This window comes from Daldinia caldariorum (genome assembly GCF_022478825.1).
Source record: "Daldinia caldariorum strain CBS 122874 unplaced genomic scaffold F4812scaffold_1, whole genome shotgun sequence".
Classification (NCBI taxonomy): domain Eukaryota; kingdom Fungi; phylum Ascomycota; class Sordariomycetes; order Xylariales; family Hypoxylaceae; genus Daldinia; species Daldinia caldariorum.
Window position 1 is genome coordinate 2671226 of NW_025953037.1, and position 24681 is coordinate 2695906.

Below are 24681 nucleotides of genomic sequence, written 5' to 3' on the forward strand. Positions count from 1 at the left end.
ATAATATCCATTTAATGCTCTTTATTACTTCAAAGGAAAAAATCCCACCAATCATAATCGATATGTTTACGGAAGTGTGCTAGGTAACACCTGCTTAGGTTAAGGACCAAAGTACCTAGGTACCCAGGTTTTTGATCACTTGACGACCACGGGACTATTATTAGGTGGGCATTAGGTGGATTATTTCAAGGATCGAAACCAATCACCACGTCGGCGGGTCCGTCAATCTTAGTTGCGTTTCTTATTAAAGTCCATTAGGTACACAATTACAAGTACCTAAGGGTAATACCTAATAAATCAAAAGTACAATGCGACAATACGACAATGCGACAATGCGAACCAGATAGCAAACCAACGCCCTGGATTCCTAACTTGGAACCCATTGATCCCGTGATCGTTTCAAGCTTCAGATCTTCCAGACCGGTGAGGGACGACGCTCTGAACCGGAGTTCGCATATTGCTTTACATGGACGTGAGGACAGTGGGGAAAGCATTTCAAAAAACCCCAGTAACGCGTTCCCACTTCCTGTCTTCCCATGGGATTATTTTAATTTTTATTATTATTATTTTAATTTTTTTTCTTTCTTGTGCTTATATTTATTTTTGCTACCATGATATTAAACAAGCTGTCGATAAGTAGTATTTGTAGGAGGTACCTTACTTGATTATTGGCAAACGGGATAGTCGAAAACATGTCACACGATTAATCGCGCTTGTGAAGGATAGCAAACAATAAAACACCATTGAAGACATGGCTACCTTCTATACACACATGACACCTTACATAGTGCAAAGGTAGAGCTGTAGAGAATACTGCTACTTACTTAAGCATTAAGAACCGTTTACTATCTCCGATGATGAGCAATGAGCAACTTAGATAATCAGTAAAGACTTATGTGTTGGTATCGTTGAGCTGAAGAAGATCTGGGGAACGTTCCCGCTGTCAGCCAAGGAATTGGAACTGGGTATCCTAGCTGCGATGAAGAGAGATAGGTACGTGGTGGTGTACGTAGTAGGTAGTGTAGATACAATAGGCCCCAGTGACGGGGGTAGTAAATATTCCAAATAATAAAATAGAATAAAAAAATAATAATAATAATAAAAAAATTCTTGAATATTTTTTTATTCTATTTTATTTTATTATTTCCCCCCTTCTAATCCTGACTATATCGTAGCGTCAAAACCAAACTCTGGTACCAGTAGTCTCCCCGTCTCAACGCACGGCCTCTCTTGCAGCAATCCTAACCCATACGCATCTGTGCCCATATCCTGCCCTGTCTTACCTCTGTATGTACATTGTAGGGAGGGGACAGACTAGGAGTTTGGGTGATTAGCATGAAGTGCCACCAACGGGCTCTCGGACGTTCTAGCGTTCTCGCGGGACGGGTCAGCATCCGGCGACAGGGCTATCGTCAGCCCTTGTTTTCTCTTCCTCCTTCTTCCTCCTCCTAGTCAATCTCTTGACTTGCGCGTTTCCCAATTCGAACGCGTTGCCGTTCGCCATGACTCTCTTTCGTGGGTTTTAGCAGCGAGACCAAAAAGCCTTAGCTGAACTTCGACTTCCGGGCTCGTTTCTACCTAATGTAGTTGTTACACATCAAATGCACCCCTAGCCCTTCTAGAAAGAAATTCGAACCGTTCGGCCCTACCCTACAACGTGGCCCCCCCCTCCCCAAAGGAATTTCGCCGATAGCCCTGGGCGCTGGCTTGTTTCGTGAAGCGGAGCTTCCATGTGCCTGACTCCATAACGGAGTAGTATAGTGTATATGTATTGTACTATTGCACATCCAATCACGCTATTCCTCCTCCGATGCCCCTGAAGCTTCGTCATAGCGAGAGAAGAAAAAAAATTTGCGACGGATCGCTGGTTGAAAAAAGACTCGAAGAACACCATTCCCAAAGGAGGTTCGCCCGACCGCACGAGGGCAACTGTGTCTTGAAGCTCCTCAACTAACACGATTGCGTTTTAGCATCGCCGCTGTCAAATTCGTGGTTCCTGCGACGGAGTTACCCTGCGCTAGCTAGTAGTCCTGTCAGGATTATGATCACGGGTAAGTTAAGCGTCTGATGCGAAATTTAGCAGCCTCGCAGCTTGGCAGAGCGAGTAATGTTATCTACCGAGTAGCAACGGGCCTTGGGTGCCTATGTAATCTTAGGTAATAAATCTGATTAGGTTCTCTCTCTCCTGATCGACTTCACTTTGTCTTTTGTTTCTCCACTACGATATCTCCATCGGACATAAGCGAAGTGACTTTTTAGAGAATCCGGCGACTTCAAACGGCTCTCAGACTTTAGTATGTATTAATTTACCAACTGTGATCTGCTTGTATCGCTTAAGGTGCCTGGGTATGGAGACCTAAAACCCCTCATAGAGAAAAGCTAGAATTGCGGATCGCTTCCAAGCCCATGAATCAACATGAGAAGCATAATCGACCCGAGGCCATGGCTTCGGTGGGCTCTGTTTAACAACGGCTTGAAGATGGTATTGGTGGATACGAGATGAAGAGCTCCATTCTTGCCCATCTTACGATGAAGAAAATGGAGAACAGTTGGTCTTTGAGCTACGACTCCGAGTGATCGGGTCGATTTCTTCTTAGATTGGTCTGTTTCGTCCTCGTGGCAACTGTTCACCTGCAAGTATCACCACGAAGTACACGACGGAGTAGGAAGGTCGCTAAATGGTCTTTGCTAATGGGATGAGATAACAGTGTATTGCTCCCACGTGGGCATGGATATGTATCCCCCACACTCTGCACATGTCAACACCACATAATGTAAATGCTATTCCTTCAACCGGGTATAGATGTATTTGGACGGTGAGCAGCTAATTTCTTTTTTATCTTTAAGATAAAAAAGTAAATAAATAAATTTGAATATTATTGTCTTGCCGTTAAGACGTTACTATCTTAATGTTGTTGATCCCTTCCTTCCGTTAAAGATAAGCATTTTAGACATCTCTAAAGAGAATCACTAGCTAGGATTAGTACATTACACGATCTTCACAAAATTTGGCTTCGAGTAGATAAGTTGGTAGTTATAATAAGTCAAGTTATAAGCGAGCTACACCTTAATGGTTACTCGGTCACCAGATACTAAACAATAGTCTTTATCTACTAGTGCTATAACGTCTAAATATATGACCCTAGAAATGACCGGTCAATGGTTTGAAAACATAATAGGATTCTTTTCATCACGAATCCTTCTACCTACTACAAGAGGAATGAAACGCACCTATTACAGTAGCATTTTGAAGGGCACATGCAGGGTCCTCGCGATAGGGTTAACTTCGATGGCACCAACCCATGTGGCATCGTGTGTTCATAATTGTGTGAACTTCACTTAAAGCCGCGGCATCTTACAGTTGGCAGACCGCATGACAAAAAGTCGCGTCCCCTGGCCCTAACCTAAATACTTAAATGGTATCCCTCGGTGAGAGTGGCTAGAACCCATCACCTCTTGCCAAAAGGGGAAGGTCAATAAGCTGTAGCGCGAGGTGACCCCCAAACCCTGGCACCTACTTATTGTAAGTAAATATACGTTGAGAGGTTGTTCTAGAATTGCGGCGGGATAAACTCCGGTCAGAAGTTTAAACGCGAAACGCAACGAATGAAAAGCACCACACCCCGTACGCGATCTGGGTAGTCATCCCAGGGGAGATGACGGGATTTGCGTCGGACAGAAGAGCGTCCCTAAAATTCCGCGTAGGATTTCTCATCTCTTAGGTTTTTCGTAATACCATTGTCCTCCTTTCGGAAGTACAATGCATATAAACCATAATGCTTGTGGTTTTCGAATCCGTGTTAGTTCTTGACATACCTAGGTGGCTATGTTGGGTAAGATGGAAAAAGACGAAAGGAGTAATCATAAGCGGAAACCATCGACAAAGTGTGATTCTAATAGCCCACCTAAGGTAACTATTGTATTGTATAATAGAATAGTTATCCTAAATAAGAATAACTAAATGACAACTGCAAAACAACTGCCGGAACTCGTGACCGCCGGCGCATGCGGCGTACGGCGCAAACAGGCTTAGTTCTTTTCGTTAAAGGTAAGGTACCATCTAGTGTACATGAAGTCCCCGGATTTACATCGGCAACCTTTTTCTAGTATTTTATTTTATTATGTACGAAGTACGAATACGTCGGTCATTATTTTATCTGCGGCGAGCCGCCGGCGCCGAACTTCTCACAGCTCATTAACTTTTTGCGGCTTTTGCGAAAGATGCCTCCTAGCCTTGTCCGCAGCCCTGCATGAACACTACCTGCCGCGATTACGTGTATTTCTAGGTATTATACTAACTACCTCTTAGTGTATGTTGAAGCTGAATAGTTGGTCCCTGGGTTACGCGTTTTCTTTTGTTGAGTCCGAGACTGCCTTGCTTAGACCTGCACTTCCAACTTACCGCCTCCTCATTGACATCGTCAACCCTGTCGGCTTCTTACGTACCTAACGTATATCTATATTGTGCACTATTATCGTCATCGTCAAATCCATGTCCTCGTTGTTATGTTAGTTAGTGTTAGGTATCCGGAGTAATACGGACATAGTAGCTTGTCCAATGCTGCCCAACTTCGGTCTGTTCTAGGACTCCGGATAGTGATAGAACCCTTCTTAATTTCCAAGGTAATGGAAATACTCACTGGTGATAAGGTTGATCGAATATTGCTTGTCCCATGCGATATTAGAGTTAAGTAGTGGAGTTTTCTTATTTTTTATTTTTTCGTATTTTTTTCATCTCGTCTCTTAAACAACCGGAAACCCACCACCGCGGGTTCGATTACACCGTAGATGGACCGATGGGGCATCGCGCGCCCAGCACCGTGCTGTCGGGCTCGATATGGTACTTGCGCGCGACGATGGCGGATCCTGTCACGTCTCAGTACCGCGCAAGTCAACAAAGCTAGCAGTCAAGCTCGAATTTAATCTCCATTGCCCCGAAAAATCACGAGATTTAGCGACCTTGTTAGTGTAAGAGCAGGGAGAAAGAGATCCCTTGTCGTGTTCGGCATTTGGTCTCGTGTACTTGGGTGTTTGAGTGTTCGAAAACGGAAGGGCGATCGGCAAACAGATTACTCAAGACAGTATTTCGCGTGTTTAAAAATTAACGGACGGACCATGTTAGATATGTATTCGATTGATGTCGCGCTATAATACGTAGACATGGGAGAGTCAAAGAACCCAGGGTGTTTCCTTAGAGCGATTTGCGGCTCCGCAGCAATGTGACCTTGAGTTCCAGGCGGAAGGGAGGCCGGTGCATCCCGGAAGCCTTGTGGGCCAAAGGGGGAGACGATGGATCCGCTTTGGGCAGAATAAATCATATATCTTCCAAAGTACCCGAAGCACGAGGCTTCTGGCCCAAGGCTATGGCTTGGGAAAGCACATGTCGTCGTCAAGCGTCAGGGATGGCCGGCGAATTAATTGTGATTTTATATCGTATTGCTGGTTTGAGCTGTAATGAGAAGTACCTACCTTACTCAAGGATTAGAATAAATATAATAAAATCCAACAAGATAAAATAATAAAATAATAATTTTTTTCTTTTTTATTATTATAGGAAAGGGGAGAATAATTTGCTAATGCCACGTGTATTACCAGCAGCATGGTAAGCTTTCCAGTACCCAAGGTAATAAGCAAGGTACTTAGGTATTTGGTATTAAGTAATATTAAGAGTACCAACTTATTGGTAACGGCATACTAGACAAATCAAACATATCTAACCCCAGATTGTTGAAGATTCACAGTGTTTATCAGAGCAGGTGGTCTTAATAGAAGTTTAGTCGTGTAAGATAGAAACACCGGTACAGGTATGTAATATTTAGTTACTTACGTGAATGTAAAGGCTTTTAGCCAGTAGTTACAGTTTCTATAACCTTAAAAGCTTAAACCTAGTAAGCTCTCTAGATTCAAGAGTTAAATATAGGGAGATATTAGTATTAGCTGTGTATCGTCGATCAATTGTTTAAGGCATGAATAGTTTATAATTTATTACGTGGAGAAGAGAACGTATTATTACCTAATTCTATAAAGAATAACTACCTGTGTAACTATTTACTTACTATGTAACTCTAGCCCTGTATCCATAGCCGTAGAATACGTTAGCTAACTTTACACAAGGATGGTGAATGTGGAAAGGCTTCGTCAAGGATATGTGCATGACTTAGCGTAGCGTGGAGCTAAAGTAGCTCCGAGAGGCAGCTCCGGTTACTCCGAAAAACAGCGCCGGAGGTGCCGGAGACTAGCTCCGGGCGCGCAGCGGCTACGTAGATGCTTGAAAGGGCAAGCGTTAGGTAATAGATCACTCTGCTACACTGCTACTGTTTCTAGTATTCACTCTGTGTATGACAACCGTCACGGGATCTCTGATACACTTAATGTAAGCGTAAGTGCGGTATGTTTATTCCGAACTAGACAGCTACTTGGGTACTTAGTAGAAGTCGAATAATGACTAGAGCTATGTATAAATTCGGAATAAGTAAATGGCTTAATACTTACCAAGCAGGTACTTTAGGTTAGGTACTTATTGATGACCAATGCTGATTTTGCTTACTACAAGACTTTTAACGCTTGAAGAAGAGAGCATTAACTCGTAGCAAGTGTGGTTACACGATCGCCTTTAGAATCCACGTGGAACTCCCTTACTTGGAACTACCGAAGTCATGAAGGGCCAACATGGGTTGTCTAGTATAATTAAGACGTTTTAAGATGGAAGAGATCTCTTGAAGATATTTAATTAAACGTATTTGTATATCAGCTTTCGGTAGTACAATGCATTTGCCGTTAGATGCAGCTAATCCCCTAACGTGAATACATCAACGGTAGACCAAAGTCGTCATAGAGCAAACAGCCCCCCCCCCCCTTTTTTTTTTTTTTTTTCAACATACCTTCTAGTAGCACCGAACGTAGGGAAAGGGGAAAGGTAAATAAGATTTCACCTATAATGATAAGGATTTAAGTAGAATATGTAATGCTTGGCTTATATGACAGGCTGTGTCACTCTAAACGCAAGTTTGCGGATCAATTGTTAGTATATTCCATGAGTTGAATGTTAGACTCAAATATGGGCAAGCAAAAGTAGGTTACCCAAGATAGCTTCACGTCCAGTTCGGCCGAATAGACAATTGGGATGGAAATATAGGATTGATATTTCTCGTGCGTGTCATGAGATGATTTCTTGGCTGGACGTGAGAGGAAGGATGGAGAAGGTTAGGAGTTAGTCCTCCATAGCTACATAATAGAGGTATATCTGATTCTAGGTAATTTACTACCTAATTGCTTAGTTTCAAGGCGGTCTGCCAGAACTCCTTTGCCTCTACAAGCGACTCCGGTATAGTATGTGGTACCCGGAAGTCTGTCCTAATATTTTCCACTTAGGCCAAACCAGTTGCGTGTCGCCTTCTTTTGACCAGAACCTTAGGCCGTCACGGCTATAAATATCGGGTCTCTCTTTCCAAGAGCTATGTATTTCCTCGTGAGTGACTGATGAATGATTCTGCAACGGTAGTCCCGTAGGTTTCCACGAGGGCCTGAAGTCTCCTTTGATCCCAAAATGCTCAGCCGTATTGGCGATATGTCTAGTCTGCCACATCTCAAATGGCGAAAGATCAACTTAAGTCGCATTCTTAATGCAGCCTCCATACCTGCTTGATACTCTCGCTCTCTTTGAAAGTGGCATAGAGGACTTGACAACTCGAGACGGCCGAGATTAGGGATGTGACGTCAGGTAAGAATGCAATAATGCGATGGATGAGCTCGGAAGGCAAACGCCCCAGGCAGTTTGAAGGACTCTTCGCCCCTAAAATCGCCGCGGCTGCCTTCTTATCTACCATAGGTTCTCCGGCCGATTAACCTCAGTTGCGGACATCTTGTAGGCATTTGCGTAATGGGATCGCGCCAATCAGGCGAAAGGTTAGACGATTAGACGATATACTGCCTAGGTGATTAGGGTGTAAGGCGAGGCGAAAAAGTCAAATTAAAGACGGGAAGATGGAAAGACGGTTCGTATCTAGATATCTATAGAGTGCATATCATTAAAGTATCTTGGCAATATAATGACAATACAACATGTGCCTATGAGACCAGCACTCGAGGTATGAGCGAAGCTCCGCCCCAGAGCCCCAGAGCCCAACAGAGCAGCATATATTATCAGAATAACTGCGCAGCTAAGACTGCCGAGGTAGAGTAGAAGTGTCAGAACCCTGACCCAACTAAAGCGCAAATTGCCGCTCAGGAATACATGCAGGAACTCCAAGGCCGCGAAAACATGAAAGTCAGTTGGCTGGGCTATGATATCTCTATCGGGGGCAAGTGGGCATGCGAATAGAATAATAATAGCAAACCCACGATTATGATATTTCGAGAAGAGTCGTCAACACAAAGCAGGCAAGTAGAGTTGCCAGCTATTGAGCCAAAGGCTTGACAGGATAAGGGAATATGGTAAGCTTCAGGCAGTAAGTATTATTTGTAATTGATAATTATTAGGTATGCCGTTTGACCCAATAAGACAATTTCGACTTGGAGACGGAGGTTGCAAACAACCCTCCATATAAGGGGCAGTTAACGATTCCAAACTCATAATTAGCTCGGATGCTTATACCCCTACGGCCCTCGTCAAAATCGCTTTTTTAAAATGTGTTTAACGCCCGGATAGCCTAGGTAAACAATCGGCGCTGTCGTATTACCAACTCCCCCTTTCGAGGTAGACATCGATAACAACGACGACACCACCCCATTAATCCAGCCACCCATCCACGGTCCTCAACACCCAACACCCAACAAAAAACAAACCACACCTAGGAGGTACCTTAGGTTAGGCACTCTAATCCTTCCTCTTCCTCCCCTCGCTGCCCCCCACCCGTCTAAACTTCCTCTTATCCTTCCTGCTCATCCGCGCCCTATCCCTCGTCCCCTTGCCCCCCTCCCAGAACCCCTTCCCCTTCTTCCCGATGACGCTGCGCCCGCAGAACCCGCACGCCTCCGGCGCGTAGTTCTGCTCGCGGCTGCACCACCCGCAGATCATCCTGTGGGCCCACTCCTGCGCGTGCCCCTCCTCCTCCTCGTCGTGGCACTTGTCGCACGCGTACACCTTCCCGCAGCACGAGAACCGGAACCAGCGGTACGAGCGCCGGTAGTGCGCGCACGCGCCGTTGCGCGGGAGCGCGTCCCCCGCGTGCAGCCCGAGCTTCTCCTCCGCGCGCTTGCGCGGCCCCGAGGGCGGCGGCGGCAGGGCGCCCTGGCTTATCGCGAGGAACTTGACTTCCGGGATCTTGAAGGTGAACTTCGCGTGGCACTCCCGGCACACGTTGGTGACGGCGTCGCCGCGCACGGTCACGAGCCCCTGGCTGGGCGTCGAGCAGCGCGAGCAGGTAGGCACGAACGTGCTGGTTGGGAAGCGTTAGCAAGTGAAATGAGAAGAGGTAAGTAAATACGGGAGAAAAGGGGGGATGATCGTAAACACGACGTACCTGGGAAGCATGTCGGCGACGGTGCAGCAGGCGACATCAATAAACCCGGCCCTCGTCGAGTTCTGATGCACCGTCTCCTGGCGGAACTTGGCCGTAAATGCCGTGGCGCACTTCCTACAGCTGCCCGTCTTTTCGACTTCCGGCTTTAGCCCCGTCGCGTCGTTGAGCGTTTTGCACCGTTCGCACTTGACGCTGAGGTTCAATATCGATACCTGCAGCAGCTCGATGCCGTGCAGTTCGATCGACGGGAACGACATCGCCGTGCCCCTTTCCACCTGCTGTGTGATGCTACCCGAGCCGCCTTCGGCCCGTGTGTTGATTTCCGCGCCCCCTTCGTCGGAATCGTCCTCCGAGTCCCAGGAATCGTCGTCGTCAGAGTTATCCGAGTCGCCGGATTCGTGGCCGAAGCTCCATTCGGGAGGGCGGGGAATAACATGAATACGGCTTTTCCCGTCGTCACTGATATCCTTTGGAGCTCCTATCTGCCGAGCTGGCGCACTAACCACCTCGGTATTCCCTTTTGGAGCCGCCACCTCGGATTGAATCTTTGCTGCGCGGGCCTGTTTAGCCAAGACGTGAATATTTTGCGAGAGGTAGTTCAACTGGCTCGTCAAGTTCATCTGCTTTTGTTGCGCAGCCTTGGCCGCGAAGATTTCCTCCAAGGCCTCGACATCTTTTGACTCGACATTATTAAACAGGGCTCTCAACGGCTGCAGGGGGTAAAGCAAAGGGATAATCAACTGGACTGATTGAATTTGCTGCAGTTCCGGCGGCAGTTCGCTCCGTCGTCTTGGCTCCAAAGGTAACGTGTAAACAATTCCATCCGCGGATTTTTGGTAGTGAGGCGTCCGAGACATTCGAGATTCGAGCTGTCTGATCTCTTGCGCTCGCCTTGCTCTCGCCGCGGCAATTTGCTCTTCCGTAAAAGACTCCTCCGGTACATATGGTCTTCGAGGTGCTGTCGGAGCAGGCTTTGGTGGCGCCTTTACCGGTCGAGATGAAGTTGATGCAGTTTCGTCTAATGCAGCGGCTGAGTTATTCAGGTGTCTGGTATCCTTAAAGGATAACAGGGTAACTGTCTCAGTCTTCCGCTCCGAGAGGAACACTTCAAGGTTCTTATCCAAAGCATTGGTAAGAGCCAGCAGAGTTGAGCCTTTATTTTCCTGGACTAGCCTATTCCATCCCTTTTCTATGTTGACGGCGAACCCCCGGGGGATGTCTTTATTCTTAACTCGAAGAACAGGGGGGTTCTCTGGATATGAGGCAGGTACCTGAAGCTCGCACTCTAGATAATCCAACTCGAAAGGAAAGTCCGGATCAGATGGCTTGAGCCGGAATAGCAAATTTGTTGTTCCATCTTGCAGCGTATTTTGTGTGGGAGAGAAGCGCCTTTTCATCTGATTCAGCTGGTACTTCCGGGGATCCCGGGCCTGCGAGTCGGGAATCGGCTTTGGTACGATGTGATCAGCAGGGGGTCTATCTGCGGCTTGGCGGCCGTCGATAGCGCCTTCAGGGATATTTCCAGTTGAAATCATGATGCTAAGAGCAACAAAGCTACCTCCTAACCTAATAAATAGGCTTCAATGGAAAGAATATTATCAATTACTTGAGAAATTTCAACTGAATATGGAAATAGAAATAAATACCAATAATGAGAGATCAACCTTACGCTCTGAGGACCCGAAAGCCAAGTATATATGAGACATCAATGTATTTTGATTTTTATCTACTTGGGGCGATGACTCAACCCAAAATTATGAGTTAGAATGATGCCAGAAGAAGTCAGAGTTTGAGTGGCCTTCAAACAGAAGACATTCCATAATTGCATAGCCCCGTTGCCACCTTATCACAGGTCCCCTGATAATTACATGACCACATTCTTCGTACCATAACTGAATAAAATTCCAATTTTCACTCCTTTTTTCTTTCCGACCATAACTCAAATCTTCATCTTCCTAACTGCTGTGCTATCCTCCATATCGAATCAAACGAATATTCGCAATGAAGCCCCGGGGACCATACGTTGCAGAGATTTACTATTGATTACCGCGCTCTTGATTGAAGGACCAAGTGAAGCGTTAGAAGCGATAGCATTCGTCGGCAATGGGAACTGTGGTGTTGTAAAGCGTCCTCTCCCATGAACCCACAACGTATGCATTAACAGAGAAATTGAGAGCTGAGCGTAGTTCGAAGCCGTTGGTGCAAGTAACGTTTCGTGGCCAAATCATGCGGTTGGCCTTTCTGACACGCGTCTGGCTCTGTGCCACGTTCAATTCGTTCACGAACTGAGGCCGCGCAGTGATACCACCTGTGGTATTGTACAGGCCGTTCATGACATCAAGAGCTAACTCAATCGTGAAATCGATAAAAGGTGATGCGTGTCCTGTAGCTGCTTCCGCAGTCTCGACGGCAGAAGCGAGGCGCGGTGACCATCCGATAGCGTACGAGTTATCAGTGTTCACAAAGTCAATATGTGCATGGCCATCGTTGATTTCCGTCGTGATGTTGCTATTGTGGTATATGGCTCCTGCAGCCCCAACATCAGCGCCTACGGCCCAGTGGAGTCTTGGCTTAAGATTAAAGACCTCAGGCACATTGATAGTACTAGGGAAAAACTCGCCAGGGGAGAACAGATAGTTGTTGTTATTAAGAGGTGCGGTGAGGTTGAAAATGATCGATAAATCACCAATGAAGGCCGCGTCTATGTCGAACCAGAGACTTTCAAGGTGTGCGCTCGGAACATCGTAGCTAAAGAAGCCGCGGATTATAGCAGCATCGCTCAGGTATCCATCTTGGGCTGTAGCAGTAAAGGATGGTGCCTCCGAGAAAATTTCCATGTCCGGGGGAAGTGAGAAATTAGAAGCAACATTGATACCAGGTTCAGCAAAGGTGATGTTTCCGCTACTGTTCTGCATTGATCCTCGGACGTGGGAAAAGGTGACGTGCAGGGACTCTTGAATTGGTGTTAGCTCGCGATATTGCATTATATATTGTATCTTACTTACCAGTAACGCTTGCGAAATTCTTCTTGGTTGTCCGTGCTATCACTGTGTTGATTCCATCGTCCCAGATAAGAAACGTGACTTCATGAAGTCCTCTTTCGCCTTTGGCGTCACAACCCTCGACGCCATTCGTGACCAGGTAGAAGGTGTCGTAGAGAGGCCAGATGGCGTTGGCGTGACCGAAAGCAGATGTACCGTTGAAGGTAATGCTCAAACCCTCGGACGTACAAACAACTTGGCTTACTGATCCCATGGCCTCAAGTAACACGGCGGGTTGTTTGGTTAGTAGGTCAATATTGACGCTATTGAGGGGATCGATGAAATTGCCTAGAGTGTAGTAGAGGCTGATGTTTTTGAGTGGCATCATGTTGGAGTTCTTGTGCACATCGTAGCGAGGGGCGAGGGTCGGACGTAGGTCAGTGAAGTTATTCCACGCAGCAAGAGTGGTGGTAGCCAAGAAGGCAAAGCACGTCAAGTAGGATGTGAAGCAGCGCATGGTTGCAGTGGTATTTCGTCAAGGTTATTAGAGAATGTGATAGTAGATGTGAAAGTGATTGACTTAGACTTAAGTGCAAAAGGTCACGAGAGGCTAGGTTTTGGATAAAAAAGAATAGCAGAAAGTCTCAAAGTGTACTATTAGCTCGAATGAGAAATTCGGGTCACCTATTTATCCTAAGCCTGGGAGACAAGATCAGAGAGTGAAAGTGTTGCAGAGGTTGCAGAGGTTGCGGATGGTGTGGGTGGTGTCTCGTTGTTCGGGTTCAAATATATGCCTTAAAAGTCAGCGGTCTGTCCAGGAGTATGGCCTTAGGACGTTCTTTCCTGAGCAAGTTTCTATACGACAGTGAAACAAACTAGGAATGGTTTTTTACTGGCTACATATGTAGATATGAACTATAGCCTGTTATTTAGCTGCAAAGCTTACCCGGATAGGGCAGTTACCCTTCTGGAGTTCTTGCCTGAAATCTTTCTGAGTGATGCATCTGGCAGTCGTGTCTTTTGAACCTCAAGAAGCCTTCCCATGAAAGCATATGCCTGACTTTCCGGAAGGCACACATGTAACTCTGTACATACCTTATGTACCTATGTAATATCCATCACGGCAGGTACCTTAGGTATCTCATACGTAACTTTTTCTTACCTAACGCAGTATAACTTCTTGTGGTGATAGGAACTCGCGTGGTCCCTTCTTGTATTACTACCTCTAGGTTAGGTTAGGTTAGGTAGGCACATACAATAATCTAAGCCTGAGATACGTGTAGGTAGAAGGTACCTAATGTAATTAGGTATATTTGGTTGAATACCAGGTACCTAAGGTATTGATAAAGAGACTCGGTCTGGTAGCATTAAGAGCTTCAACGCCTGCACCTCATACTATATGTCCACAGGATCATCCTACTACCGTCTAACCCCATGAAGGAAGTCGATGTATGGCTATCACTTACTAAAATACAATTCGCCACTATATACCTTTTATATGATACAAAGATAAAATGTACAGTCTTGAAGAAACCCATGACGAAATGACTACATACTTTACGACGTACCCTCCTAATCATAGGAACGTTTTCTGGTAGTTTTTATAGGGAGTAGTGTCGTACTAATGGCATATGCAATTCAGGGTGGAGGGAAGGGGTTGAAGTAAGATATGGTTCAGGTAACTAAGCTTGATTTGGAGGTGCGGCTGTGGGCTACCAGCATGCACGCAGGTGTAGATATTCAACTGAAAGCGTCGCTATGTAGCAGTGGATTTGTTTGGTATATTAGGTAGGTACGTATTGTTATATACTCTGTCCCATAACTTGTCTAATATATCTCTAAACATGTATATTGGATTGAACTCCCATAGTGAAGATACAGTATCTAGTTCTGTATTATCTGTCTGGTAGGTTGCTTTACCCACCGACCCCCGAGAGTAGAGATCTACATCTAACTGTCTCTCCCCGCTGGCTATTTAATCGGTAACAGCTACTTCCGATGCCTGGGCCGAACGGCTCTCGTGTTTCTTGACCTCCTGCCGAAGAGCAGTCTGAAACGCTTCACGTATTTCCATCTGCTCCGTCTCAGTGAGAGGAATTGCGCTGCCGCGCCGACGACGCCAGCTCGGCTGGGTCTCCTTTAGCGTTGCGTTGGGATCTTGGCCGGTGGGATCCTTGAATTCGTATGAACGGATTTCAGTGTTATCCCAACCGGTACCTATTGGCCGTCAGTGGTCATATGTTCTGTCAAACAGGAGTGAGAGAGCTGTTGTTCTGTCCGAAGGAAGCGTGCTGTTTGCATACCTCTCTCTAACTTCACTCCGTCAAAGTCTTCGGTAAGGAAGTGGAGAAACCCGCCATGGGTGACAAGGACAATTTGCGCATCTTCTCCGGCTTTGTTCGCCAAGTCCCTGAGCCATACCCTAGCCGCCCGCGCTCTTGCTTCAAGCTTGGCGGGGGTGGGATAATATTTGCTTTCGCTGGACTTATCATTCCAGCCGTCATGGAGCATATGGTAATCCACAAGATCGCCAAATTCTTCCTTGAGCTTGCTAGGATCTGAGCCAGTATCGCATGGTAGCGTCGAGATTTCTTGGGCATCGGGAAGAGCAATTACTTTCTTCCCGGATTTCACCTCTGGCGCAAATGAGCGCAGACAGGTAAGTATTGTCCGTCGGATAGGAGAAGCGACGAGATGCGTGAGTTTGCCATGAACATCGAATCTTCTGCAGAGCTCATCGCACTGAGCTTCGCCTAGAGGAGTTAAGTCTGGGTCACGTATCTGCTGATTCGCCTCATTTAGGTTATGATAACCTTGAGCGTGGCGGACGAGATGAATAATTGGAGCCATTGCTGCAGCAGTATTTTGAACGATGTAATTTTAGAGATTTAAAAAAAGGGAGAGTTTAATACGAGAAGTTCTAGTCTTTCTATTCTCTAGGTACCTAGATTACCTAGGTTAGGTATGTATTCATCCCAAGTTCGGGCAAGTTTTCTTTGATAGATGTTGTTTGTCTCGGACCTTATTTGGGACCACTGGTGACTATTCGAGACCCGATCACGCTGATAATAGAACCACGAGCCATTTTGCAAGCTCTGATTGGATTGAGTTATGGGTTGTTAGGTAAGTTTGGGTAAGTTTCTTCTTGGTAGTCTTTTAGGTGGTGGACCTCCCAAGACATTTAATCGACTGACTCGTCTCAAATTCGCAATTCGAAATGGTATTGCGATTTCGTCTGATTTGAGCTATGACGTAACATAAAAAAAAGGGGGTTTCTTTTTGTCGTATAATCGGTTAGTACTTCGTACCTTCTCTTGAATGCTGCAACTATCCGAAGATCAGTAACCCAACAACCTGGTTCTGCATTGCAACATTTTAAAACGTTGAGCATGTTATTTATTGAGGTGTTTTCGTGCATGTAAGGTCATATGGGAATATTACTCAGGTAATTACCGGTACGGAGGATATAATTAACAACTTTGAGATTTGGTTAGCCTGTAAATGATGGAAGATAATTACGAGGTACAAGTTAAAAAGGCATCCGGGATCTCGTGCTACAACTTATCTCGCTAGATCGGCGCTATTGTCGGATTTAGACAAGAGCTCTCCAATAAGCTCGCTTGCCGCTGAGTTTAACAGACGGGTAAGATTCCTAGGTAAAGGTAATAAAATAAATTTAATTTGTACGAGGCATGCAAGCCATCGTACCTGCCATCCTAACTACCCCAGACTAGAATGACTAAGACTAAAAGTTGCTGTAATATGTAAGAACGATGGGGACGTGCCTGACACACACATGTGTGAGACACGGAGATATAATGATACCTCTATTAGGTAGGTACATTAGGTACCTCATATAATAATCATACACTACATGTACCTCATGACGATGTCTATTTCCCCGTCGTAAATGATTAAACTATGAATAACTTCCTCTCTAACGAGGTAATAAAATGTAAAATGAAAAGATGATGTGACCATATCGAAATTAGATACCTATGATTAGACATGATGCTACCTAACTTGGTATACACTACTAGGTAGTACCTAATATGGTACCTACCATATATAGATCAGATGCATGCATAAGTTGAAATAACTGTCCACGGGTACATATCTGCTACTTCATTTTAGGTAGTACCTATAGATATTGACGCACCTAGTGTACCTACACGTACCTCAGCAGCTAAGGTAGTAGTAACCCGGGTTTGGACCTGCTAGAGACAATTAACAATTAGCAAACCCCTGAAGTGTAATTGTCTAGAAGCTCCTTGGCTTGGTACTGTCCGTTGGTTAAGGCTTGTGCGCCTTATTGGTGGCCCGGCGCTAAAAGGGCTAGAGGGCTAAAAAATCCAACGTACGTACATGGCCTGCGCGAAGCTTGCATTTGCATGGGCGGTTGTCAAGGGTTGTCAAGGGTGCAGCAAAAAAAAGGGTGTTTTCACCACTTATCGATTCTCCAGTTTTAATCTCGACAACTTCCCCCAAAACGCCTTTTTTATCTTTCCTTCTTCTTTTCGACAACATCTTTTGTTCACCACGTCACCTTTTAACATTCGACCCTTCCTTACCTTCAAGTCTTGTCTTCGAGACGCGCCGTTCATTCTACACCACCACGCTTCAATCTCTCATTCAAGTCCGTCACTCTCAATACCGCAATCATGCCTGGTGTTCGTAAGTCTACCCATCTACCATCTACCATTTACCATCTACCTTCTCGGTGCACTTCTGTTGCGAACGGTTCTATCCTTGGACTTTCGCTGCCTGATGTGATTAGCCTATCTTACCGCACAGATTTCCTCTTATCGAATCGTAATCATGCTAACGTGCCATAACCACTTTAGCTAAGGATGCTCTCGACAACTTGAAGGCCAAGTTCAAGAAGATCTTCAGCAGGAGCAAGAAGTCCAAGGGCGATAAGGCTGCCGACAAGGCTGCTGATGCGTCCAAGACTGACGCTGCCCCTCCTGCCAGTAAGCTCTATCCCAGTCTCCTAATGATTTCTTCTCAGTCATACGACAAGGTACTAACTTATCATAGCTGCCGACGCCGCGAAGGCAGATCAGCCCGCTGAGGCGCCTGCTGCTCCTGCGGGTAAGTCCAACTCCAACCCCTCCTTTGTTTCATGTTCAACGTGCGCACCAATGAATCCTCTCGCGGGGGTTCCGTAGCGTTACACGCATCATGCTGGAATCGGAATTTGCGCGTGACACTCTGCTAACCATATTTCTTCCGAACAGAGGCTGCCGCTACTGAGGCCCCCAAGGTCGAAGCTCCCGCCGAGGTTGCTGCTGCTGCTCCTGCAGCTGAAGCTCCCGCTGCTGAGCCCAAGGAGGAGGCCAAGCCCGCCCCCGCTGCCTAAGTGTGGACGTCATCCGCCGATTTGTCTCCGATCGAATCAAACTCAGACAGTATACGCTGAACTAATATGATCGTTGGACAAGTAAAAGGAGGAATTAAAAATGGACGGGGCTGCTTTCTATCGCAGATTACCGACAATGGTTTTGTTTTTCACGGCTTGGTAGTTGTGAACGGACGGAGGATATTCCCACAGAGTTTGCAGTTTGAGAGATACCCTAATTAATAACTACTGGTTTGGCAGAACAATGGCATTATCCTTCGGTCTAAAGTTCTTTTTTATAGTACCTAGCTAGGAGTCTATCAGCACGTGATTCACTCTAACGTCTAGTGCTAGTTTCACCTATTATATTTGTCTTAGTAGAATTCCAGTCTCTCATGTGACGAAATATGTACCAAAATACATATTCTCTCCCTTGCCTCGTGCCTAATTGGAACTATCCTTTTGCGAACTGTACTTCGTATTAAGTCTAACAAATATGATCAATCATTAAGTCCGGAAGTCAGATAATGAAATGTTTGTTTTATGCTAGTTTAATTGTGTCGTTCAGGAGCTGTCCATTGGACATTGAACTTAAGGGGGTAATACCTTGTTGTGGTCTTCTACAGTCATCCATCAATGGTTGAGGCAAGGTTGGATCGACCAAGATGGTAAGGTTCGAGAAGGGAAATGGGATTACGAAGTCTGTTTTCATTGCGGGCTCTCATTAACTACCTCACACTTGAACTCTAGGTATTCACGGTTTCCTAACTCAACTGTAATTTCATGTACGACTTCTCCACAGCTTGAGATACAAAAGGGGTCTTTGGATATCCTAGTTGAGTTCGCAATATCGCTTCTAGTATTGGACGTAACTTCGTACGGGGTACGGCTGGAGCTCGTGGCCATGTTGTAATTAGAATTATGGGGCTCAAAAGCTATCGAGACCCTTGCGTTGACTCTGTGAGCTATTATGAAGCCAGGCAGAATGCCGTCAAAATAAGTGTCTAACACTAATATTCATTCCACCAACCTTTCTCAGCAAATATAAACACCAATTAAAATTAAGAAAAAACTAGTTTGATATAGAGCAAGATTTTAGAATTATTCTAGTAGTCATTTTGATAGTATAAGAGTCGATTCGGTAAAGCTATACAGAGAGAAAAATGGCCTGCTTGGTAGTGGAATAGGCACTTTTTTGACGCCATTCTGCCAGGGTAAGAGAACATTCTATGGAAGTAATCTCGAACTTCTAGAAAACGAAGTTTGTAGAAGTAACTTGTATATTTACCCACTTGGCCTGTCGCTAGATTTGGTCCAAGGGGCTTGGGTCATAGGTGATTGGGTACCGGGGGTGCTGGTCCGTGGTTGAGGTGGTCTAGGGACAGGATGTCCCGAGCCCCACGGTGCTCGGGAGTATGGAACACCAGGCCCAGAAGGTTGAGGCATGTTTGTTTGTGCCCACGGTGCAGCCGTACCGGAGCCAACTCCTGCAATTGGCGGCGGCGGCATGGACGTTGCAGAAGGGGGTTGATTTGCCATATGAACACTCTGCTGTGGAGCCGCGGCATTAGGATCTTGTTCCCAAGAAAATAGTGAGCCAAAAGGGAAATGCTGCACTACTGGGAACTTGGAAAGAACTTCGGCGTTGAACATCTTGATCATTCCCTGTCGCAGAGTCAGTCGAGGAATCAGGGGAATCATCAGGTCTATGTCTATATCATCATACCTTGTTAATTTTCCCCCAACCGTCCTTGATGCCGGATATATCAAATAATATGGGACTATGCTCCCAAAAAGGACCCTTCTTCACATCGTTAATAAACCCTATTGCCGAGAAATACATGTTCTTCTTCCTCTCTTGCTCAACGTATTCGGCCTTGACTACTTGTGCGGGTTTTGGTGCGCGAAATAGTGAGCCCTCAATAGGCATGGGCTCCGAATCTGTGATCGCACGAGTTAACTGCGCTGACCCGTAGATATATGGTTGAAAGGAGTGATCGTCCAGACCCCAAACACCATGGGATCCGGCAGGCTCAAGCGTATATGTTAGAATTAAGCGCCGCACCACGCGAAGGTAGGGTTCAAATATACCGAGCACGATACTGCGCTCTATATCACCGCCGGGCTTGCCATCTTTGAATGTTCCAAGTTTCCACAAACCTCCGAGAAAAGCCAGAAAGCTTAATTCATGGCCTGTCCCATAGTCGAGTCGCTGCGGACTTCCAAACCCACCAAGTAGGTAGGCCATCAGCTCGTCTTTGGCGGTTGCATCAGACTCGCCCCCGGAACCAAAATTCAACACAGAATTTGGCAAGAAGTCTTCGAGAAGTCCTGCTACTCTCTCTTCTAGTAAGCTGTACCACTTCCGGAAGCTAATATTCCCAAAGCGCCTAGGACCTTGATCAGGTGGCGATTCGTCGATATAGGACTCTATCCTAGCAAGTAACTCTTGCAGCTTCAGTACAGACTGCACTGGTTGGGTCTCATATTCTGAGCCGATGTGAAAAGCCATAATCTTCTCCTTTCCATCGTCGCATACGGATTTCCGAGGACACATGGCGCGGTTTAGTTGCATGACGAATATACCGATGTCTCGATATGCTTTTGAAGTCAAAAACTTGGCGACGTCAGGCCCATCGTTAATCTTCTTTGAAGGCTTAATAAAAGCGTATTTCTTTGAAGGATCCCATATCTCTAAGACGGGGAAGCTATTACCACTTTCTTGAGGTTGTTGCGAATCCTGAATAGTTGCCATGTCAACAGGAGCTCCCTAGGTAGATAAGATCTAACTGTGGCTGATCTTTATTTATTGTTGCTCCTTTTCGCTAGAAATTAAGAGATGGTGTAACTGTAAGTAAGCAGGATAATACCTATGAAGTGAAAATGAGTACGTCAAGTTACCGGTATTCAAGCTTATCGCTTTGCATTAGGTTAGGTACCAGGTAATAGGTATAGAGTTGATAGGTGTAGCACATGGCATTTCTTAGCTGCGTCACAGCTGTCCAACTAAATCAGATGCCCCGCCCCCCACTTGTGCTTGCTGCTGTAAGATTATGTAACTGAGTACCTCTATGTATCTAGGTACCTAACCTAAGGTACGGTACCTTATCTAAGGCAGGTACCCAAAAAGTCACCTCACCTGCTCACTTCCCATGTCCTTGTCTTCTATTTTGCGAATCCCCACAACCCGCTTTCTTCATTGACCGGCAGGTAAGCCGTGTGGCTTGTTTTCTAGAAGTTGCGACTGGGATAATCACGCGTCGAAATTACAGTACGCGTACGGATCCGTACTTCTCGCAACAATCTTGGGTAATTAACTAAATTTACTGATGCTTATCTCTGGCGAAACGTTATTCAAAGCCTACCTAATTGTTGGATATATGGAACCTATTAGTCCATACTCTTCCCTCCCCGAATAAAACAACAACAAAAACAAGACACTAAACTTACTAATTCTTCGTCAAATTTGCTATATTCAAGACCGGAAATATGGTGGAGACGCGGAGTGGAGTTCGCATTCCAGCGAAAAGTCCTATCAAAGATGCAGAGCAAATACAGCAACACAGTCCTGGCCCTAGCCCAGAAAACATCGATAGCAACGAGGATGAAATCCCCCACGTCATATCACCTAGTCGCTCCATTGATCCAAACATAAGGTCGCTAGACCATCGTCGAAACTGGAACAAAAAGTCTGGGGATGACTTATCTCTACACTTCAGCCCGTCTAAAAGACGAAAAACAGAGCCCTTAGCTACTTCTAGAGATGCACATTTATATCCAACACCTGCATCGCCCTTGGTTCGACTACCAAGTAGAAAGGTAGTTTCTGGAAAACCAAGCAGAACCTCGAGCCCGGAAGATGCTGTGCCTCCGGGACTCGTAAGTAGGGTCAATGCCGCGTTCAAAAAGAAAGGACGTGGAGAGCACCAACGACATTCAGAGCCTGCAAATAGTCAATTAAATAATCTAATCACCGGTTCGCAAAAAAGTGAGGTTGTGCTGGAAAGTGCCATGATCAATACTGGGGTTCAATCTAATCATAACGAGAAAGAAGGCCTACAGAAACCTCTGGAAAATGATGATGATACAACTGGCACATCCGGACGTGGCAAGTCTTCGCCTATACCCGTTACTGACCATGAGAAGGAACATGAAGCGGATGCTGGCCCAAGTAACGATGGCATTGCTCAACACGGCTCAGGTGAAGCTCAGAGCCAGGCCGACATATGGGATGTACCCATGACACCATGTCAAAAACCATCAACCAGGCGGTCAGGAGTCTCTGCTTCGGAGGGGCTTCCTGTACGTGCAAGACGTATCGAAGTTCATATTCCACAACGTGGCTCAAAGCTCGCTCAACTTTCTCAGACGGGACGAGTTCATAATTCTGAGCATCCCGGTCCTGTGTTAGAAGGAGATGGAAATGGTTCACCAGAACTGGGACAGCCGGAGGTTGAAGTTAGTGCACGAGATGTACAGGGGGACGATAAAGCGGTTATTACTTTAGGACACATTAATGAACTTTCTTCAGATGACGAAGATCTCTCGGACTTTGACTTTTCCGAAGATGGTTTTGCTCAGGACTTAGCAAGGTTTCGAGCCCGATATCCCAAAGGCTACAAAGGTAGTGAAATAACCCAGAGACCTCAAGAAGATGATCTTACTGCTCATCTCGATCCTTCTGGCCTGAGAAAGGCGCTTCAACTTATGGGACATGATGCTTGGTCTGGCAAAGGGCGAAAGTGGCATGAGCGGCCATTTTACTTTGATTATATGCAGCCTGGTCCCGTCCGAACTCTGCTCAAGCTTCTGACGAGACTGGAGAGGTTACTTGTAGCGGCACCGAAAGCTCCTCGAATTGAAGAGCAGAATAAGTTTTTTTATGAGCATAACGATCTCCTTAGCTATTATTTCTCGAAGATAAATAGTATCATCCATCATATTCGGAAATTGAGCCGATCACAACGAAAGAAGGAGATTAAAAAGCACGACCAAATGGCCAAGGACATCGCCTCGCTCGCCATTCCTATGCTATTTCATGTTCTGGCATCTGCATGGTGGCTAGGGGGTGATAAGTATGGGTTTCGCGCGTCATTCACAATTTCCACCATTGAATTACTTATGAGGATACTTGGTTGGATTGGTCCCTTATACCGCCCGTTGCTCAGAGCGCAAAGACAACAACCTGATGTTGAAGAAGAGGAAGAGGAAGATAAAGACACTGCACCCCAGAGAAAATACAGGCGCATAAAACAGCAGAAACGAGAAGAACTTGAAGGAATCTTGAATGAGTTGAAGGAGGTTGTCGAGGCCGGCCCGGATATGCTTGAGAAGGAAGAAGACCGCCGGAACCAGGAGTACCACATTCGTCAGGAGCGATTGAAACGACAGGAAGAAATCAAAGCCAAGTTAAAACAAGATGAAGAATTGATGATGATGGCCATCCAAGAACAGAAGCGGAGGTCGCTGTTGTCTCTCAGGCATGTGTACATACCGCTGTCACAATCACGACTATCGACGTCTACACGACAATCATCGGCCCAAGAGCTGCCACAGATCCAACCGTCTCAAGATGCCAATGATTGGACTGTCGAAGAGAAGATATACCTCTTCAAGAAAATACAGGAGTCATACCCTAATCTGCTAGACCTGGATGACGTTCGATGGTACCTTGATAGAACCCTGGCTGATACCGAGGCAATGGCGGAAGAACTCTTAAACCAGATGCTAGAAACTGTGCGTCCGGAACAAGCTGCAGCGGACAGAAATGCGCATGTTCAAGAAATCATGCAAAATTACAGGCGTACATGGGGTCATTGAGTTGAGTTGGTTTGGGGATGAAAAGTGAGTTAGGTATAGGTTGGGTACCTCTATACCCGTGAGCAATGCGCTTTAGCCCTTAGGTTTCGAAATATCAAGTTTCACAATTCAAAGTTACAATACCCCGAGTCTTCAGATTTGCGTCCTGTTAATGCGACCGAGTCGGATAATGGCTTATTGTCAAACCTCTCCGGTCTAGTTATCCTGCGTATGAGAGAAGTGATTTGATTTGATTGGACCTAAAGCTTCTAGGCTTTTAGAGGTCAAAGAGTTGGCCCAGCTATTTATGTCAAATGAGAGGCTAGTATTACCCAGTTATTATATATTGCGCATATGCGGTCTGCATGTGTTCGGGTTATCGACGGGGGCGCGGCCGGCATTAGTTGGTCAATTCCCGGCCTCAATCCGCAAGCTTGGCACAAGTGGTGCCTGCAGACAGAGCCAGTTATAGAACCAGTTGAGGCCCAGCGGTTAGATTAGCGGTCGTCCATTAGAGAGAGCTGGAGGAGGTATTTTGCACTTTCTTCTCGTTGGTAATAGTCGGAAAGTGTATTTGTCTTTTTTCGCTAAAGCGAGCACAGCACATTACCTAAGGTATAAGGTATTGTACCTTAGGTACCAGTCTCTTAGGTAAGAGGTACCTGTATAGTATATGTACAGTTATGTATGTACATGCGGGTAATCGGTAGATCCACCGAAACGAGAACCTAAGACAAGCCACCTGGCAGCCTGGACAGACATGGAAGCCAATTCATATCACATGCTGCACATCTTAGGTCCCTTATCATTGGACTGCTTTGTCTTATCAATTACGTAGCCGAACCCGAGACGACGTTGCAAAAAAGCGACATCATGATGTTACGAAATAGAGAAAGATGAGGAGTGTGTTATATCACCATGTTTCGAGAGGTAAGGTGATGACGATGCGCCCGAGAAGAGTTTGCTCAGTTGTAATTTTCTTTGGTTGTAACAGGTAAATTAAAGCTCTGTTTAGTCCTTCGATAGGGGAGGTATTTAAATGCCGGCTAAGAGGTACCAGCCATTTGGTTTCATTATCGGTCGCTATTAGTGGAATTGG

General features: G+C 45.8%; 6 protein-coding genes across 6 annotated transcripts; 2 read left to right on the forward strand and 4 right to left on the reverse strand.

Moving 5' to 3' along the window:
• Window positions 1–8433: 8433 nt before the first annotated feature.
• Window positions 8434–11209, reverse strand: F4812DRAFT_410640 (uncharacterized protein). The gene is made up of 2 exons (XM_047932542.1): window positions 9462–11209; window positions 8434–9377 (listed from the first exon to the last, which is right to left on the reverse strand). The coding sequence occupies exons 1-2, from the start codon at window positions 10994–10996 to the stop codon at window positions 8816–8818; spliced, it is 2097 nt and encodes a 698-aa protein (XP_047795177.1). The 5' UTR covers window positions 10997–11209; the 3' UTR covers window positions 8434–8815.
• Window positions 11210–11242: 33 nt separating this feature from the next.
• Window positions 11243–12462, reverse strand: F4812DRAFT_410643 (uncharacterized protein). Its single transcript, XM_047932543.1, has one exon. It carries the CDS (start codon window positions 12443–12445, stop codon window positions 11540–11542), a length of 906 nt encoding a protein of 301 aa, XP_047795178.1. The 5' UTR covers window positions 12446–12462; the 3' UTR covers window positions 11243–11539.
• A 1922-nt stretch (window positions 12463–14384) lies between these two features.
• F4812DRAFT_29901 (phosphoglycerate mutase-like protein) lies at window positions 14385–15466 on the reverse strand. The gene is made up of 2 exons (XM_047931209.1): window positions 14746–15466; window positions 14385–14659 (listed from the first exon to the last, which is right to left on the reverse strand). Exons 1-2 carry the CDS (start codon window positions 15290–15292, stop codon window positions 14418–14420), a joined length of 789 nt encoding a protein of 262 aa, XP_047795179.1. The 5' UTR covers window positions 15293–15466; the 3' UTR covers window positions 14385–14417.
• A 1637-nt stretch (window positions 15467–17103) lies between these two features.
• Window positions 17104–17804, forward strand: F4812DRAFT_454685 (uncharacterized protein; the record flags this gene model as incomplete). The annotated part of the gene is made up of 4 exons (XM_047936687.1): window positions 17104–17116; window positions 17287–17415; window positions 17483–17536; window positions 17683–17804. The coding sequence occupies 4 exons, from the start codon at window positions 17104–17106 to the stop codon at window positions 17802–17804; spliced, it is 318 nt and encodes a 105-aa protein (XP_047795180.1).
• A 1263-nt stretch (window positions 17805–19067) lies between these two features.
• On the reverse strand, window positions 19068–20538 carry F4812DRAFT_454686 (Phosphotyrosyl phosphatase activator; the record flags this gene model as incomplete). Its single annotated transcript, XM_047936688.1, has 2 exons — window positions 19068–19448; window positions 19510–20538. 2 exons carry the CDS (start codon window positions 20536–20538, stop codon window positions 19068–19070), a joined length of 1410 nt encoding a protein of 469 aa, XP_047795181.1.
• Window positions 20539–20945: 407 nt separating this feature from the next.
• On the forward strand, window positions 20946–23746 carry F4812DRAFT_30013 (uncharacterized protein). Its single transcript, XM_047931215.1, has one exon. It carries the CDS (start codon window positions 21273–21275, stop codon window positions 23601–23603), a length of 2331 nt encoding a protein of 776 aa, XP_047795182.1. The 5' UTR covers window positions 20946–21272; the 3' UTR covers window positions 23604–23746.
• The last annotated feature ends 935 nt before the right edge of the window (window positions 23747–24681 follow it).

Excerpts from the sequence above, each read along its gene's own strand:
- F4812DRAFT_30013 (XM_047931215.1), top strand. The coding sequence starts at position 21,273 with ATGGTGGAGACGCGGAGTGGAGTTCGCATTCCAGCGAAAAGTCCTATC.
- F4812DRAFT_410640 (XM_047932542.1), bottom strand. The coding sequence starts at position 10,996 with ATGATTTCAACTGGAAATATCCCTGAAGGCGCTATCGACGGCCGCCAA. Across the intron at positions 9,378-9,461 it reads GTCGCCGACATGCTTCCCAG|CACGTTCGTGCCTACCTGCT; the intron begins GTACGTCGTGTT and ends CTTCCCAACCAG.
- F4812DRAFT_410643 (XM_047932543.1), bottom strand. The coding sequence starts at position 12,445 with ATGCAATATCGCGAGCTAACACCAATTCAAGAGTCCCTGCACGTCACC.
- F4812DRAFT_29901 (XM_047931209.1), bottom strand. The coding sequence starts at position 15,292 with ATGGCTCCAATTATTCATCTCGTCCGCCACGCTCAAGGTTATCATAAC. Across the intron at positions 14,660-14,745 it reads CGGAGTGAAGTTAGAGAGAG|GTACCGGTTGGGATAACACT; the intron begins GTATGCAAACAG and ends GACGGCCAATAG.